This window comes from Phyllopteryx taeniolatus, chromosome 1 (assembly GCF_024500385.1).
Source record: "Phyllopteryx taeniolatus isolate TA_2022b chromosome 1, UOR_Ptae_1.2, whole genome shotgun sequence".
NCBI classification, from domain to species: Eukaryota; Metazoa; Chordata; class Actinopteri; order Syngnathiformes; family Syngnathidae; genus Phyllopteryx; species Phyllopteryx taeniolatus.
The window spans coordinates 47,199,973-47,216,131 of NC_084502.1; the positions used below are offsets into that span (position 1 = coordinate 47,199,973).

Genomic DNA, 16,159 nt, shown 5'->3' on the forward strand with positions numbered 1-16,159 from the left:
GTATGTATGTATATATATGTGTATATATATGTATATATGTGTATATATATGTATATATGTGTATATATATGTATATATGTGTATATATATATATGTATGTATGTATATGTATATATATGTGTATATATATGTATGTATGTATGTATATATATATGTATATGTATATGTATGTATATGTATATGTATGTGTATATATGTATGTGTATATATATATATATATATATATATATATATATGTATGTGTATATATGTATGTGTATATATGTATATATATATATATATATATATATATATATATATATATATATATATATATATATATATATATATATATATATATAGGCCCCAATTAATGCATGTTTTTGGGATGTGGGAGGAAACCGGAGTTCCCGGAGAAAACCCACGCAGGCACGGGGAGAACATGCAAACTCCACACAGGCGGGGCCGGGGATTGAACCCCAGTCCTCAGAACTGTGAGGCTGACGCTCTAACCAGTCGGTCACCGTGCCGCCTATATATATATATATATATAGATATAGATATAGATATATAGATAGATAGATACCCCTCCTTGAGCCGTCACCTTGTCGTGGTGGAGGGGTTTGTGTGTCCCAGTGATCCTAGGAGCTAAGTTGTCTGGGGCTTTATGCCCCTGGCAGGGTCACCCATGACAAACAGGTCCTAGGTGAGGGACCAGACAAAGCACGGCTCAAAGACCCCTAATGATGACGACAAACAATGGACTTCGTTTTCCCTTGCCCGGACGCGGGCCACCGGGGCCCCCCACTGGAGCCACGCCTGGTGGTGGGGCTCGAAGGCGAGCGCCTGGTGGCCGGGCCTGCACCCATGGGGCCCGGCCGGGCACAGCCCGAAAGGGTAACGTGGGTCCCCCTTCCCATGGGCTCACCACCTGTGGGAGGGGCCATAGGGGTTGGGTGCAGTGTGAGCTGGGCGGTGGCCGAAGGCGGGGACCTTGGCGATCCGATCCCCGGCTACAGAAGCTGGCTCTAGGGACGTGGAATGTCACCTCTCTGGCAGGGAAGGAGCCCGAGCTGGTGTGTGAGGTCGAGAAGTTCCGACTCGATATAGTCGGACTCGCCGCCACACACACCTGGGGCTCTGGTACCAGTCCTCTCGAGAGGGGTTGGACTCTCTTCCACTCTGGAGTTGCCCATGGTGAGAGGCGCCGAGCAGGTGTGGGTATGCTTATTGCCCCCCGGCTCGGCGCCTGTACGTTGGGGTTCACCCCGGTGGACGAGAGGGTAGCCTCCCTCCGCCTTCGGGTGGGGGGACGGGTCCTGACTGTTGTTTGTGCCTATGCACCAAACAGCAGTTCAGAGTACCCACCCTTTTTGGAGTCCTTGGAGGGGGTGCTGGAGAGCGCTCCCGCTGGGGACTCCATTGTTCTGTTGGGGGACTTCAATGCTCACGTGGGCAATGACAGTGAGACCTGGAAGGGCGCGATTGGGAGGAACGGCCCCCCCGATCAGAACCCAAGCGGTGTTCTGTTATTGGACTTCTGTGCTCGTCACGGATTGTCCATAACGAACACCATGTTCAAGCATAAGGGTCTCCACACGTGCACTTGGCACCAGGACACCCTAGGTCGCAGTTCGATGATCGACTTTGTGGTCGTGTCATCGGACTTGCGGCCGCATGTCTTGGACACTCGAGTGAAGAGAGGGGCGGAGCTGTCAACTGATCACCACCTGGTGGTGAGTTGGCTCCGATGGTGGGGGAAGATGCCGGTCCGACGTGCCAGGCCCAAACGTATTGTGAGGGTCTGCTGGCAGAATCCCCTGTCAGAAGGAGTTTCAACTCCCACCTCCGACAGAACTTTGCTCATGTTCCGGGGGAGGCGGGGGACATAGAGTCCGAGTGGACCATGTTCCGCGCCTCCATTGCTGAGGCGGCCGACCGGAGCTGTGGCCGTAAGGTGGTCGGTGCCTGTCGTGGCGGCAATCCCCGAACCCGTTGGTGGACACCAACGGTGAGGGATGCCGTCAAGCTGAAGAAGGAGTCCTATCGGGCCTTTTTGGCCTGTGGGACTCCTGAGGCAGCTGATGGGTACCGGCTGGCCAAGCGAAATGCAGCTCTGGTGGTCGCTGAAGCAAAAGCCCGGGCATGGGAGGCGTTCGGTGAGGCCATGGAGAAAGACTTCCGGACGGCTTCGAGGAAATTCTGGTCCACCATCCGACGTCTCAGGAGAGAAAAGCAGTGCACCACCAACACTGTGTATAGTGGGGATGGGGCGCTGCTGACCTCGACTCGGGACGTTGTGAGTCGGTGGGGAGAATACTTCGAAGACCTCCTCAATTCCACCGACACGCCTTCCCATGGGGAAGCAGATTGTGGGTTCTCTGAGGCGGGCTCTGCTATCTCTGGGTTTGAGGTCACCGAGGTAGTTAAAAAGCTCCTCGGTGGCAGGGCCCCGGGGGTGGATGAGATTCGCCCGGAGTTCCTAAAGGCTCTGGATGTTGTGGGGCTGTCCTGGTTGACACGCCTCTGCAACATCGCGTGGACATCGGGGACAGTGCCTCTGGATTGGCAGACTGGGGTGGTGGTCCCCCTTTTTAAGAAGGGGGACCGGAGGGTGTGTTCCAACTACAGGGGGATCACACTGCTCAGCCTCCCTGGTAAGGTCTATTCAGGGGTCCTGGAGAGGAGGTTCCGTCGGGAAGTCGAATCTCAGATTCAGGAGGAGCAGTGTGGTTTTCGTCCTGGCCGTGGAACAGTGGACCAGCTCTACACCCTCGGCAGGGTCCTCGAGGGTGCATGGGAGTTCGCCCAACCAGTCTACATGTGTTTTGTGGACTTGGAGAAGGCGTTCGACCGTGTCCCTCGGGGAGTCCTGTGGAGAGTGATTCGGGAGTATGGGGTACCGAACCCCCTGATACGGGCTGTTCGGTCCCTGTACGACCGGAGTCAGAGTTTGGTCCGCATATCCGGCAGTAAGTCGGACTCGTTCCCGGTGAGGGTTGGACTCCGCCAAGGCTGCCCTTTGTCGCCGATTCTGTTCATAACTTTTATGGACAGAATTTCTAGGCGCAGCCGAGGCGTAGAGGGGGTCCGGTTTGGTGGCCTCAGTATTGCATCTCTGCTTTTTGCAGATGATGTGGTTCTGTTGGCTTCATCAAGCCGTGACCTCCAACTCTCATTGGAGCAGTTCGCAGCCGAGTGTGAAGCGGCTGAGACCATGGTCCTCAGTCGGGAAAGGGTGGCATGCCATCTCCAGGTCGGGGATGAGATCCTGCCCCAAGTGGAGGAATTCAAGTATCTTGGGGTCTTGTTCACGAGTGAGGGAAGAATGGAACGGGAGATCGACAGGCGGATCGGTGCAGTGTCTGCAGTGATGCGGACTTTGTATCGGTCCGTTGTGGTAAAGAAAGAGCTAAGCCGAAAGGCGAAGCTCTCAATTTACCGGTCGATCTTCGTTCCTACCCTCACCTATGGTCATGAGCTGTGGGTCGTGACCGAAAGAACAAGATCCCGGATACAAGCGGCCGAAATGAGTTTCCTCCGCAGGGTGTCCGGGCTCTCCCTTAGAGAGAGCCCGGTCATCCGGCAGGATCTCAGAGTAGAGCCGCTGCTCCTCCGCATTGAGAGGAGCCAGATGAGGTGGCTGGGGCATCTGATTCGGATGCCTCCCGGACGCCTCCCTGGTGAGGTGTTCCGGGCATGTCCCACCGGGAGGAGACCCCGGGGACGACCCAGGACGCGCTGGAGAGACTACATCCTTCGGCTGGCCTGGGAACGCCTCGGGATCCCCCCGGAAGAGCTGGATGAAGTGGCTGGGGAGAGGGTAGTCTGGGCGTCCCTGCTGAAGCTACTGCCCCCGCGACCCGACCCGGATAAGCGGTAGAGAATGGATGGATGGATGGATGGATGGATGGATAGATATATAGATATATAGATATAGATATCGATATATAGATATAGATATATATATATATATATATATATAGATATATATATCGATATATAGATATCGATATATAGATATAGATATATATATATATATATATCTATATATAGATATATATATAGTATGGGCAGGGGCCAGGCCAGGTTCTGCTGGAAGATGAAATCTCCATCTCCATACAGATCCTCAGCAGAAGGAATCACGATGTATATATAATATCCATTTTCCATACCGCTTATCTTCACTAGGGTCGCGGGCGTGCTGGCGCCCACCTCAGCTGACTTTGGGTGAGAGGTGGGGTCCACCCTAAACTGGTCGCAAGTCAATCGCAGGGCACATATAGACAATTTTTTTACACAATTGTGCAAAAAGATGCAGAGTCCTCTAGCACTTAGAGCAGTTTGAATGACTAATATAGCAATCGTCCGGTGCAATGACCATTGTGCAAAAGGCGCCGAGACTTCAAGGAGTGTATGCAGTTTAAAGTGACTCGTAGCGTGATAATCTGGGACAATGTTGATTGTTCAAATGTTGCAGATACTCCGCAGTCAGTGTGCAAATGGGGCAGATGCTGCTCTGGCATGAGTGGCCAGTATTGGTCAACAACAGATATGCAAATAGTGCAGGGTGGCAGGACTACTCCAGTGAGTGCACGAGTATGTATAATTGGCCCGAAAGAAATGTGACAACAAACTCAAGACAAAAAAAAGAAAAATTGGCAGCATCTTTCAATGGAATTGTAGGTTAGCTGTTTAAGAAGTTGATCGCAAGAGGGAAGAAGTTGTTGGAATGTCTGCTAGTTCTAGTTTGCATTGATTGGTAGCGCCTACCTGAGGGAAGGAGCTGGAAGAGCTGGTGACTGGGATTCGGAGGGCCCGAGAGGATTTTGCACGCTCTTGTCTTAGTTCTGGCAGCGTGTCCTCAAGTCCTCAAGGGTGGGTACCGACAATCTTTTAAGAAGTTTCGATTCTCCGTTGCAGTCGGAGTTTGTCCTTTTTTGTAGCAGCACCAAACCAGACTGTGATGGAAGAACATGGAACTGATTTGATGACCGCTGTGTAGAACTGCCTCAGCAGCTCCTGTGAGGCGACTGGTCATTCATTTTAACAAAGTTAAGACATACTTTTGTTCGTCGCCGTTGGGCACAAGCACATCTTCGTGCGCGTTTCCTCTTCGTTTGTTTACGCTGCTGCTTCGTTGCTTTTCGCCACTTCTTCTTCACGGCTGGAGGACTAGGCATCAAAACTGGGAACCAATTTTTTTTTATTTGAACGGTTCCAGAAGAACCGTAATGTTAGTCCCGGTTCCAATCGATTCTCGATTTCCAACCCTAGTCATGGATAAGCTGTAGCCTATACCAGCTGATTTTGGGGTATACCCTGAACTGATTGCCAGCAGATTGCATTGGCGTACATAGACAGACAAGCATTCACATTCAAACATATGGACAAGTTAGTCTTCAATTAACAATGAAGTTATGGGAAAGAGTAGTGGAGGCTAGACTCAGGACAGAAGTGAGTATTTGCGAGCAACAGTATGGTTTCATGCCTAGAAAGAGTACCACAGATGCATTATTTGCCTTGAGGATGTTGTTGGAAAAGTACAGAGAAGGTCAGAAGGAGCTACATTGTGTCTTTGTAGATCTAGAGAAAGCCTATGACAGAGTACCCAGAGACGAACTGAAGTACTGCATGCGGAGGTCTAGAGTGGCAGGGAAGTATGTTAGAATAATACAGGACATATACGAGGGCAGCAGAACAGCGGTGAGGTGTGCTGTAGGTGTGACAGACGAATTGAAGGTGGACGTGGTACTGCTGATCCCTGGATCAGCCCTGAGCCCCTTCCTTTTTGCAGTGGTGATGGATAGGCTGACAGATGAGGTTAGACTAGAATGCCTGTGGACCATGATGTTTGCAGATGACATTGTGATCTGCAGTGAAAGCAGGGAGCAGCTGGAGGAACAGTTAGAAAGATGGAGGCATGCACTGGAAAGAAGAGGAATGAAGATTAGCCGAAGTAAGACAGAATATATGTGCATGAATGAGAGGGGTTGTGGGGGAAGAGTGAGGCTACAGGGAGAAGAGATAGCAAGGGTGGAGGACTTTAAATACTTGGGGTCAACCGTCCAGAGCAATGGTGAGTGTGGTCAGGAAGTGAAGAAAAGGGTCCAAGCAGGTTGGAACGGGTGGAGGAAGGTGTCAGGTGTGTTATGTGACAGAAGAGTCTCTGCTAGGATGAAGGGCAAAGTTTATAAAACAGTGGTGAGGTCAGCCATGATGTACGGATTAGAGACAGTTGCACTGAAGAGACAACAGGAAGCAGAGTTGGAGGTGGCGGAAATGAAGATGTTGAGGTTCTCTCTAGGAGTGACCAGGTTGGATAAAATTAGAAATGAGCTCATCAGAGGGACAGCCAAGGTTCGATGTTTTGGAGACAAGGTTAGAGAGCGCAGACTTCGATGGTTTGGACACGTCCAGAGGAGAAATAGTGAGTATATTGGTAGAAGGAGGATGAGATTGGAGCTGCCAGGCAAGAGAGCTAGAGGAAGACCAAATAGAAGGTTGATGGATGTCGTGAGGGAAGACATGATGGCAGTTGGTGTTCGAGAGGAGGATGCAGGAGATAGGCTTACATGGAAAAGGATGACGCGCTGTGGCGACCCCTAACGGGACAAGCTGAAAGGAAAAGAAGAAGTCTTCAATTAACATAACAATTTTGGAATGTGGGATGAAGCGCCTGGAGAACATATGAACTCCACACAGGAAGGCCGGAGCCGTAATTTAAACGTAGAACCTCAAAACTGCGAAGCAGAAGTGCTAACCACTGTAACAATCATGCTGGGCATACTTTACTGGAAGGCCTCAAAAAGAATTGGGGCACTGCCTTGAAAAGCTTTTCACTGATTTTTTTTTATTTATTTTTTTTTATATAAACTTTTGCATCCCTCTAGCCATCTTTCTTTCACCTGATGAAAGATCAGAGCGGAGTATATTATGGGGTTCAAATTCTCTCACTTGGCAACAGCCTGTTTTTCCTTTGTGATTGACAGGCGGTGTGGTTTAGGTGCGCTAATGTAGGGCAGGCAGAAGCTTAGAGCACAGACCAGATAGCATCATTTGCTGCCTTAGTATGCCACACTAGCTTTGCTCTCCCTACAGACACCAGCACACAGACAGCAAGTGCGGCACATATTGCTGATAGCTTTGGGTTTGCAGGGCTGTTAAAGAAGGAGCATGGTGCAATAGGCTTTCCGGAGTTAATGTCTCGTGCCTGTGTGTGGCCTCAAAGACACACATTCACTTATAAATGTACAGGTATACGCACAGAGAGACCCTAGCTCTCGGTGATGAGGAAACTGTTTGTGGAAGCCCAGTTGCATCCCCAGGGAGGGAAGCTGAAGAGCGGAGTTATATCTCCCCTATTCTGCTCTCAAACCTTCCATGTTCTTCCGTTACCGCCCTTCATCAGTCACAGCAAGGCCTGCTCACACGTGAAATTAAAGAAAGACTGGCTAATCTGGCTAGAAGCGAACCCTCGCTCCCTTACTTAAAGGTTGAAACCAGTCAATTTAGAAGATACTGAACAATAAACCTTTGTTTAGTATGAAACACTTGTGGCCAAAGCCTTATATTGTCTAAGTTTGGATGCACATTCTCATGCTGCCAAATGGTTATGTATGTCCAAGCAAATGCTGTTTGTATCGCAGGCAGGCGTAGTGGTTTGCATTCCTCCGAGTGCAGTAATCCCTCTCTATATCGCGGTTCATTTATTGTGGATTAAGTGCAGCGCAGATATATATATATTTGTTTATCAGTATAGCACAGTTACTCTCCTACACATCTTTTCACAAATTCCTAATGATAATGATCATGATAATACATGATAAATTCTGCTAAAAGTTTCACATAAAATATGCACTAAAATATCGAGCAGTACCTCTGTAATAGCCAAAGTAAGACACTTTTCAGATAAGTCACTCCACACGCTTTTCTGTTCCTTGGTTTTACTGCCGAGACTGATCATTCGCGGTGACTTGGCACAGCGGGATACCAAAATTTTGCTTGCACTCTCACCAAGACAACGTCGCGCGGAAAACAATTAGCACCACAACGTCACGGCACAGTCACAGTTGTCTTATATGAAGAGCTCTGCTAAATAGGTCGCAGGAGGGAACAGATATTGATAGAATATTCACTATTTAAATATACAAATATACTGCAGATGAAGTAATATATCAAATATATCCAATAACATATAGGGTCACTGCCAGGCAAAAAACTGGTTGTTATAAGCTTACATGAGTTCTTTTTAATGTAAACATAGAAATAATGTAAACAATAAAATAGCATGTAACATTTCTAATAAAAACTTTATTTTTTTTTCCTAAAAAAAAAATACACAAATACAGCAGCAGAAATAAGTATTTAACATCTCACCATTTTTCCTCACTAAACATACCACCAAAGATGCTTTTAACATGAAAATTTCACCAGATGTTGGGAACAACCCAAGTAATCCATACATACAAAGTATTACAAATAAGATCAGAAATTAAGTTGTGTGTAAAAATGTGAAATGACACAGGGAAAAGTATTGAACACATGAGGAAAGGGAGGTGCAAAAAGGCATGGAAAGCCAATAACGTTTGGGGCCATAATACGTAAGTGGAAAGCCAATCATACCACCATAAATTTGTCTCTCAGGCGCTCCTCGCAAGATTTCTGACAGGGGAGTGCAAAGAATAATCAGAAGAGTTGTCCAAGAGCCTCAAAAAGACCTGGAATTTGCAGGTACTGTTGTCACAAGGAAAACAGTGAGTAATGTACTCCGCCGCCATAGCCTGCATGCGCGCTCACCAAGCAAGACCCCATTGCTGAAAAAAAATAACGTCAAAACAACATTTGGACAAGCCAGTTAAATACTGGGAGAATATAGTCTGGTCGGATGAAAATGGAACTGTTTGGATGCCATAATGCACACCACGTTCAGAAGACAAATGGCACTGCACATCACCCTAAAAACACATACCATAACAACAGTGAAGTTCGGAGGTGGGAACATGATGTTGTGGGGCTGCTTTTCAGCAAATGGTATTGGTAAACTTCACATTACTGAATGAAGGATGGATGGGAAAATGTACAGTGAAATTCTTGACAAGAAACTGCTGCCATCTACGAGTATGATGAAAATGAAACGAGTGTGGACATTTTCAGCGGGATAATGATGCAAATCCAAGGAAACTCTCAATTGGTTTCAAAGAAAAAAAATAAAATAAAGCTGCGAGAATGGCCCAGCCAATCACCTGACTTGAATCCAATCGAAAATCTATGGAAAGAACTGAAACTGAAGGGCCATAAAAGAAGCCCACGGAACCTTCAAGATTTGAAGCCTGCTTGTGTGGAGGAATTGGCCAAAATCACCCCAGAGCAATGCATGCGACTAGTTTCTCCATATCAGCGCCGTCTTGAAGATGTCATTACAAACAAAGGCTTTTGTACAAAGTATTAAATACCAGTTGGCGTGTTCAATACTTTTCCCCTGTGTAATTTCACATTATTACACACAACTTAATTTCTGAGCTTATTTGTTCTATTTTCTTTGTATGTTTCGATTACTTGGGTTGTTCCCAACATCTGGTGACATTTTCAGGTCAATAGCACCTTTGGAGGTATGTTTAGTGAGGAAAAATGGTGAGATGTTAAATACTTATTTCTGCCGATATATTTTTGTGCACCATTGGAAAAATATTTAATGAGAAAAATTATGATGTGTTAAATACTTATTTCAGCCGCTGTATAAATGTATGTAATGTAAAGGCACAATGAAAATGCTTGAAACATTGCACGCTAATTTAAATATGTAAAGGCACAATAGAATAACTTAAAGGTCCCATATTTTGGCTATTTAGACTTCCGTAGAGTCACTCTCGTCGTCACAGAGACGTTGCTGTGAAGTAGCGGATAGGCCTCCGCGATGTCTCCCCTGACTTGTTGGTCTCCAACAGGTCTGGGAGATGTCCCAGTGACCTCACGGAGACATCTCACCTGTCGCGGACAGAATGAGTTTCTGAAAACGAGACCTTTTGGAGACTTGAAAAAGTAGCCTAAACAGATACAGCCAGTCTCCAGGAGACGTCTCCACAAGCAGCGGAGACTCAAGTTGTGATTAGGTCGCTAACTAGTCTCGAGGCCAGTAAGATAGGGGTCTTAGCCAGCAAATCGCCCATCCTTTGTACATCCGCATGGGTTTACTTTCATGTAACTCAAGCAGAGCATGTCATTCAAGCAGCGCACACGTCTTAGCATGTGCTTTCTGTGTAGAGACGGTGGATGGCAACCTCACCTGGACAAATAAATAATTGCACCTCTCCAAGGCATCACTTATCAGCACTGAATTGTAAATATGAAACTTTTAAATGTATTAAATATTCGGTAAATAATGTATCACTACTTCGTGGGTTTCATCTATTGCAGTGTATTTTTGGGGAGGAGGGTGGGGGGGGGATTTAACCACCCCGATAAAAAAGGGATTATTGTACTGACTCACATTCATGCAGGTGAACTGAAGATTTTAAACTGTGAGTCTAAATTGTTTGTCCATATGCAATTGGCTGGCAGATATTCAATGTAAAATATAAATGCAATATTTTGAGGACATGTTGGATTACCATAAAACCAGAGAAAAACATATACAGAAGACTAATATATAAAAAACATACAGACAGTGGTACCTTGAAATTCAACCACGATCTGTGACACTGGTCAGACAGTGGTCACTTGTACAACAATTTTGATATTGAGTATATGTTTGGCACACCAGGGGTGAGCAGTGTAACATATGATGATAATTGTTTTACAAAATACATGCTACAAAACGTTTTATTTATTTATTTAAAAGGCGATTAGACCAATGCAAAAGAAAATTATGATGATTTTGTCTTGCAGGTGCAGAGGGTCTAGGCTTCACAGTTGTGACCCCGGACTCCTCTGCTAGTGGGCCTGGACCAATTCTGGTGAAGAATATACTGCCACGCGGTGCAGCAATCAAAGATGGCCGCCTGCAGCCTGGTGACTGCATCCTCGAGGTAAGACAGTGGATAGATACAGAAATAAGAAGGCTGTACGTCAGCAGCAGACTCTCTGACACCCGTGCTGGTTGAAGCTTTTAAGGGAATGGCTACAGCACATAAAAAAATAATGTTGTGGCTAACTTTGACGGACTCCAGTTAGATGATACAAACATAACTATGATGATCCTTCTTCTTGATTTGGTGAATTTTATTCTGCATTCAGTAAAATGAAACAAAAAGCCTCAAAGCACCTTGAGCTTCAGCATTTTTTAAGTAAGCTCTGGCAATGGACGATGGACTTTATTAGGTGTGTTGCTGATCTGCATAGGTGAACGGAATGGACATGACAGGCCGGAGCCAGGAGGAACTTGTGGCCATGCTGCGTAGTACCAAACAGGGAGAAAGTGTTTCTGTGATAGTGGCCCGACAGGAGGACATCTTCCTGCCACGGGAACTGGTAAGGAAGTGCTCAACTTCACGATAATGCAGCAGTTGCTCTTTTCATCTGCATAGCTGGCTTATCTGTCTCCACTAATGCTCGTTACTTTTGTCCCCCTTTTGCTGTCTCCTCCCATCCCATGTTCACCTTTGTAGTCTTTTTTTTTTTTTTTTTTTTTACTATTTCCTGCACATTGTGTCACTTTTTCCCTTTCGCCTCTCTAAGGATCAATGTTTTTATGTTGATGTCCCTTTGCCTATAAACATACCACATGGATTGACATGCAAACATATGCAGAACACGCTCCATCTTTCCTGTCCTGCTACGGTTTGTTGACACAGCTATGCCAGAGGAAGTCACACACAAGCCACAGCGGTCCCACAGGAAATGTGTGAGCACGGACACGCATGTTGCCACACCACGGGTGATGAAAGACCCTTTACCTGTTCAGGCTGAAGGGTTCAGAGGTCACCATTGTGAAATAGATGTGGATTACTGGTTCTGCATCTTTTGTTCTCTGTTCATTGGGGTCCACACACATTTCTAAACAACTACTATCTGATATAATAATAAAGTATTTTAACGCAGTACAAGTATGCATCCACAGTCGAACACATCTTACAATACTTAAGAAGCCCCAGTCACAGCTTCTAAAAATAGTTTGCTCTCATTAATGGCTCGGCACTCTTTACATAACAAGTGCACTTTGAAGAGCCTCTACAGTCTTTATCTAACAGTTTCTTGTTTTTGTACATCAGAGAGAGAGAGACTTAAAGGATGGGAGAAGCATAAGAGAGTTCACTCTTGTCTCCATCAAGGCCGTAAAAGTTGGTGGGGCCCTCAGAGGGCCGGCCCTTATCTGCAGCATGGTCCTCTATCTCAGTGGTCTTTTCATGTCCCCTAAACTCGCACGCACACACACTCAGACACAGAGACACACTTTCATAATCTATGTCAAGCTCTTTTAAATAACAGCAGTTTTATAATCTGTCACTGCAAAAAAAGGACACTTGCTGATTCAGCAGTAAAGGATCGGTCATCTGGCTAAAAGGGTTCCATTGCTCGCTTCATCACACTGATGCCAAACTACCTTGTGATTTATATTCTTCGCTCCATCTTTCATACAGTTGCTTTTATCTCCTGTGTACAAGTAGACTTGTCGCATAGAGGGAGCAGAGCTGCTGATTGATTTGTTTTAATAGAGACTATTGATGTTTCCTAAGTAGCAGGCGGCACGGCGAAAGCTGTTAACCGAGCTGCGAGGCACCTGAATTTGCCTCATTATTTGAATACAAATAGACAGCAAATTTTTAGTCCGCCTGTACTCGCAAGCACTTTCCACACAATAGTTCTAATTGCACTTAATTCCTGCCTACATTTTAATAGGCGCGCGCGTGTGTGTGTGTGTGCAATTTTTTATTTTTACTTTTTACAAAGGACAGGATGGAGGGGTCACTCTGCACATGTTTGAACCTCAGCCTGCAAGCCCAGGTCAGTCTGCAGGAAAAGGGTTCACCAGGCAGAAAGTGACTTTGCAGCACCGGTACTTTTCCATTTTGTCAACCTCACCCAAAGCCACCACTCCTCCACGCTCACTGCGAATCCAGACATTATTCTTTTCAATCACTCATTTTGCTTTCCCCGCTTCTCATTGTGAGGCAAAGGTGTAAAGCGCCATCGAAGCAGACATTAAGGCGATTAATTGGGAGCTCCAGCACTAGTGTGGCACACGGCAAGATCTCATCTTAATTGAATGTCGCTCTCGTCACTAATCCTGCAGCTTTGAAGCTTCCCCCGCCTCACCATCACCCCCGTCTAGAAATCCTCCACGACAAAAGCCTCTGTGTAATCGCTGTGTATCACCCACTCCCCACCACCCACCCAGAGAAGAGAAAGAGCTCCTTTTTGTCTGTCATTTGGGTGTTGAAGAGGTTGGTCTGTCTCCTGGCTACAAATTTGTTAAAAAGCCATTGCTGAAGGCCATTAGTGGAGGGAGCAGGGGTCGCACTACGGAGCCATGGGGTCTCAGCCACCCCAGAGACGCATTGTTCCCGCAAGCAAAGGGCATTCGAGGGGATCTACAGTAGTAGTGAGTGTACCACCACTGAGCCTCAGGTGCCACATCAGCAGTAAGCTTAAAAAAATAAACAGTGTGTGGTTTTGTGTTTATCTCCTTTTCCCCTAGCCTTCCACAGCCTTCTCTCTCTGATTGGGTCATCTTTAGTTCACTACTGCTGCTAGATTACAGAGGTATTTAAAACCTCGCAAGTTGCCACCTGAGTCGTCTTTCACACTTCACGCAGGAAGTTGCGAATCCTCTTTGTGGTTCAACTGGTTTTGACAGAGTCTCACATTCTTTGGTGATTAAAAATAAGCTTGTACTGAAAGTCTGGTATTAAGTTGAACTACAAATAGATCACGAGAGAAGTAATTACTTCCTGTTAGTTATTTTCATCCATCCATTTTCTGAACCGCTTATCCTCACTAGGTTTGTGGCTGTCCTGACTCTTGTCTCAGCTGACTTTGGGCGAGAGGCGGGGTACACCCTGAAGTGGTCACCAGCTAGTCACAGGGCATATAGAATCAAACCACCATTCACACCAACGAACAATTTAGAGTCTCCAGTTAACCTACTATGCATGTTTTTGGAATTTGGGAGAAACCAGAATACACGGAGAAAACCCATGAAGGCACGGGGAGAACGGGCAAAATCTGGATTTTAAACCCGGGACCTCAGACATGTGAGGCGAAGGTGCTAACCAGTTGTCCACTGTGTCGAAATTATTAGTTGTTTTATTACAGAAACTCTTTTCATAATTTAGGAAAATATACAATTATCAGGCATAGTGTTAGCTACTTATACAATGAAGACAAGATCCTATACAAGCTTTGAATAGAACTTGTTCTTTTTTTTTTTTTTTTTTTTAACAACCCTAACCTGCACCAATATTTAATGGGGTCTTCTCTATATCATGCACCACCCTTTTAAAACTTTTCTTGGGGTTCATGTAGTTTTACATACCAACTGTCTAGCCAATATGTAGCAACAAAATGGTAGAGATAATAATGCAGTTGATTGACTGTCCACGTCTCAGGGTAGGCGGGGGACATTGAGTCCGAGCGGACCATGTTCCGTGCCTCTATTGCCGAGGCGGCCGTCCGGAGCTGTGGCCGTAAGGAAGTCACTGCCTGTCGTGGCGGCAATTCCCAAACCCTTTTTGGACTGTGGGACTCCTGAGGCAGCTGATGGGTACCGGCTGGTCAAGTGGAATGCAGCTTTAGTGGTTGCTGAGGCAAAAACACGGACATGGGAGGAGTTCGGTGAGGCCATGGAGAACGACTTCCAGACGGCTTCGAGGAAATTCTGGTCCACCATCCGGCGTCTCAGGAGGGGGAAGCTGTGCACCATCAACACTGTGTATAGTGGGGATGGGATGCTGCTGACCTCAACTCTGCACATTGTGAGTCGGTGGGGAGAATACTTCGAAGACCTCCTCAATTGCACCAACACCCCTTCCCATGAGGAAGCAGAGTCTGGGGTCTCTAAGGCGGGCTCTCCTATCTCTGGGATTGAGGTCACTGAGGTGGTTAAAAAGCTCCTCGGTGGCAAAGCCTCGGGGGTGGATGAGATTCGCCCGGAGTTCCTAAAGGCTCTGGATGTTGTAGAGCTGTCCTGGTTGACGCGCCTCTGCAACATCGCGTGGATATCGGGGACAGTGCCTCTGGCTTGGCAGAATGGGGTGGTGGACCCCCTTTTTAAGTAGGGGGGCCAGAGGGTGTGTTCCAACTACAGGGGGATCACACTCCTCAGCCTCCCTGGTATGGTCTATTCAGGGGTGCTGGCGAGAGGATGGTCCGTCGGGAAGTCAAATCTCAGATTCAGGAGGAGCAGTGTGGTTTTCGTCCTGGCCATGGAACAGTGGACCAGCTCTTCACCCTCGGCAGGGTCCTTGAGGGTGCATGGGATTTCGCCCAAACAGTCTACATGTGTTTTGTGGACTTGGAGAAAGCATTCGACCGTGTCCCTCGTGGAGTCGTGGGGGGGGTGCTTCGGGAGGGTACCGAACCCCCTGATACGGGCTGTTCGGTCCCTGTACGACTGGTGTCAGGGTTTGGTCCGCATTGCCGGCAGTAAGTCGGACTCGTTTCCAGTGAGGGTTGGTGGAGTCCCTTTGTCACTGATTCTGTTAAAAACCTTTATGGACAGAATGTCTAGGCGCAGCTGAGTTGTAGAGGGGATTGTTGGATTTATCTTACCCAACATTATAAAAAAAAGACACAAAAGGAAGGAAGACACTGGTTTCTTTTTCTCATGAGGAGGGCGTATGGGAAATTGTTCAGATCACAGCCTCTCAACACGCTCTAACCAATCTCTCCCGTCGCTCCTGCATTTATTTGAAAATAGGAGGGTTTTTCCCAGACATAATGTTCTAAACAATAAGACACAACACAAAACATTGGACCAACACCTGTCACGTTCCCGACCACATCCGATCAGATGATGCTGAGTCATCTTTTTGAAGGCGAGACATCTAAAATCGTCCATAATAGTAATGCAAGCTAAACAAATAAATGATAACTTCTAGAATATATTTAACAGGATCCAGTTTGGTGGCCTCAGTATTGCATCTTTGCGTTTTGCAGATGATGTAGTTCTGTTGGCTTCATCAGGCCATGATCTTCAACTCTCACTGGAGCGGTTCGCAGCAGTGTGAAGCGGCTGGGATGA

General features: G+C 46.6%; 1 protein-coding gene across 8 annotated transcripts in view; it reads left to right on the plus strand.

Annotated features, from left to right (window-relative positions):
* Positions 1–16,159, plus strand: part of pard3ba (par-3 family cell polarity regulator beta a) — a 218,780-nt gene that overhangs the window by 81,881 nt on the left and 120,740 nt on the right. For all 8 annotated transcript variants that reach the window (XR_009791988.1, XM_061798810.1, XM_061798809.1 and 5 more), the window contains 2 exons: positions 10,867–11,006; positions 11,320–11,448. Coding sequence is in view for 7 of the 8 variants with exons in the window: in XM_061798810.1 (XP_061654794.1) it covers positions 10,867–11,006; positions 11,320–11,448 (269 nt within the window). In the remaining variant the exon portion in view is untranslated. The remainder of the gene's footprint in view (positions 1–10,866; positions 11,007–11,319; positions 11,449–16,159) is intronic.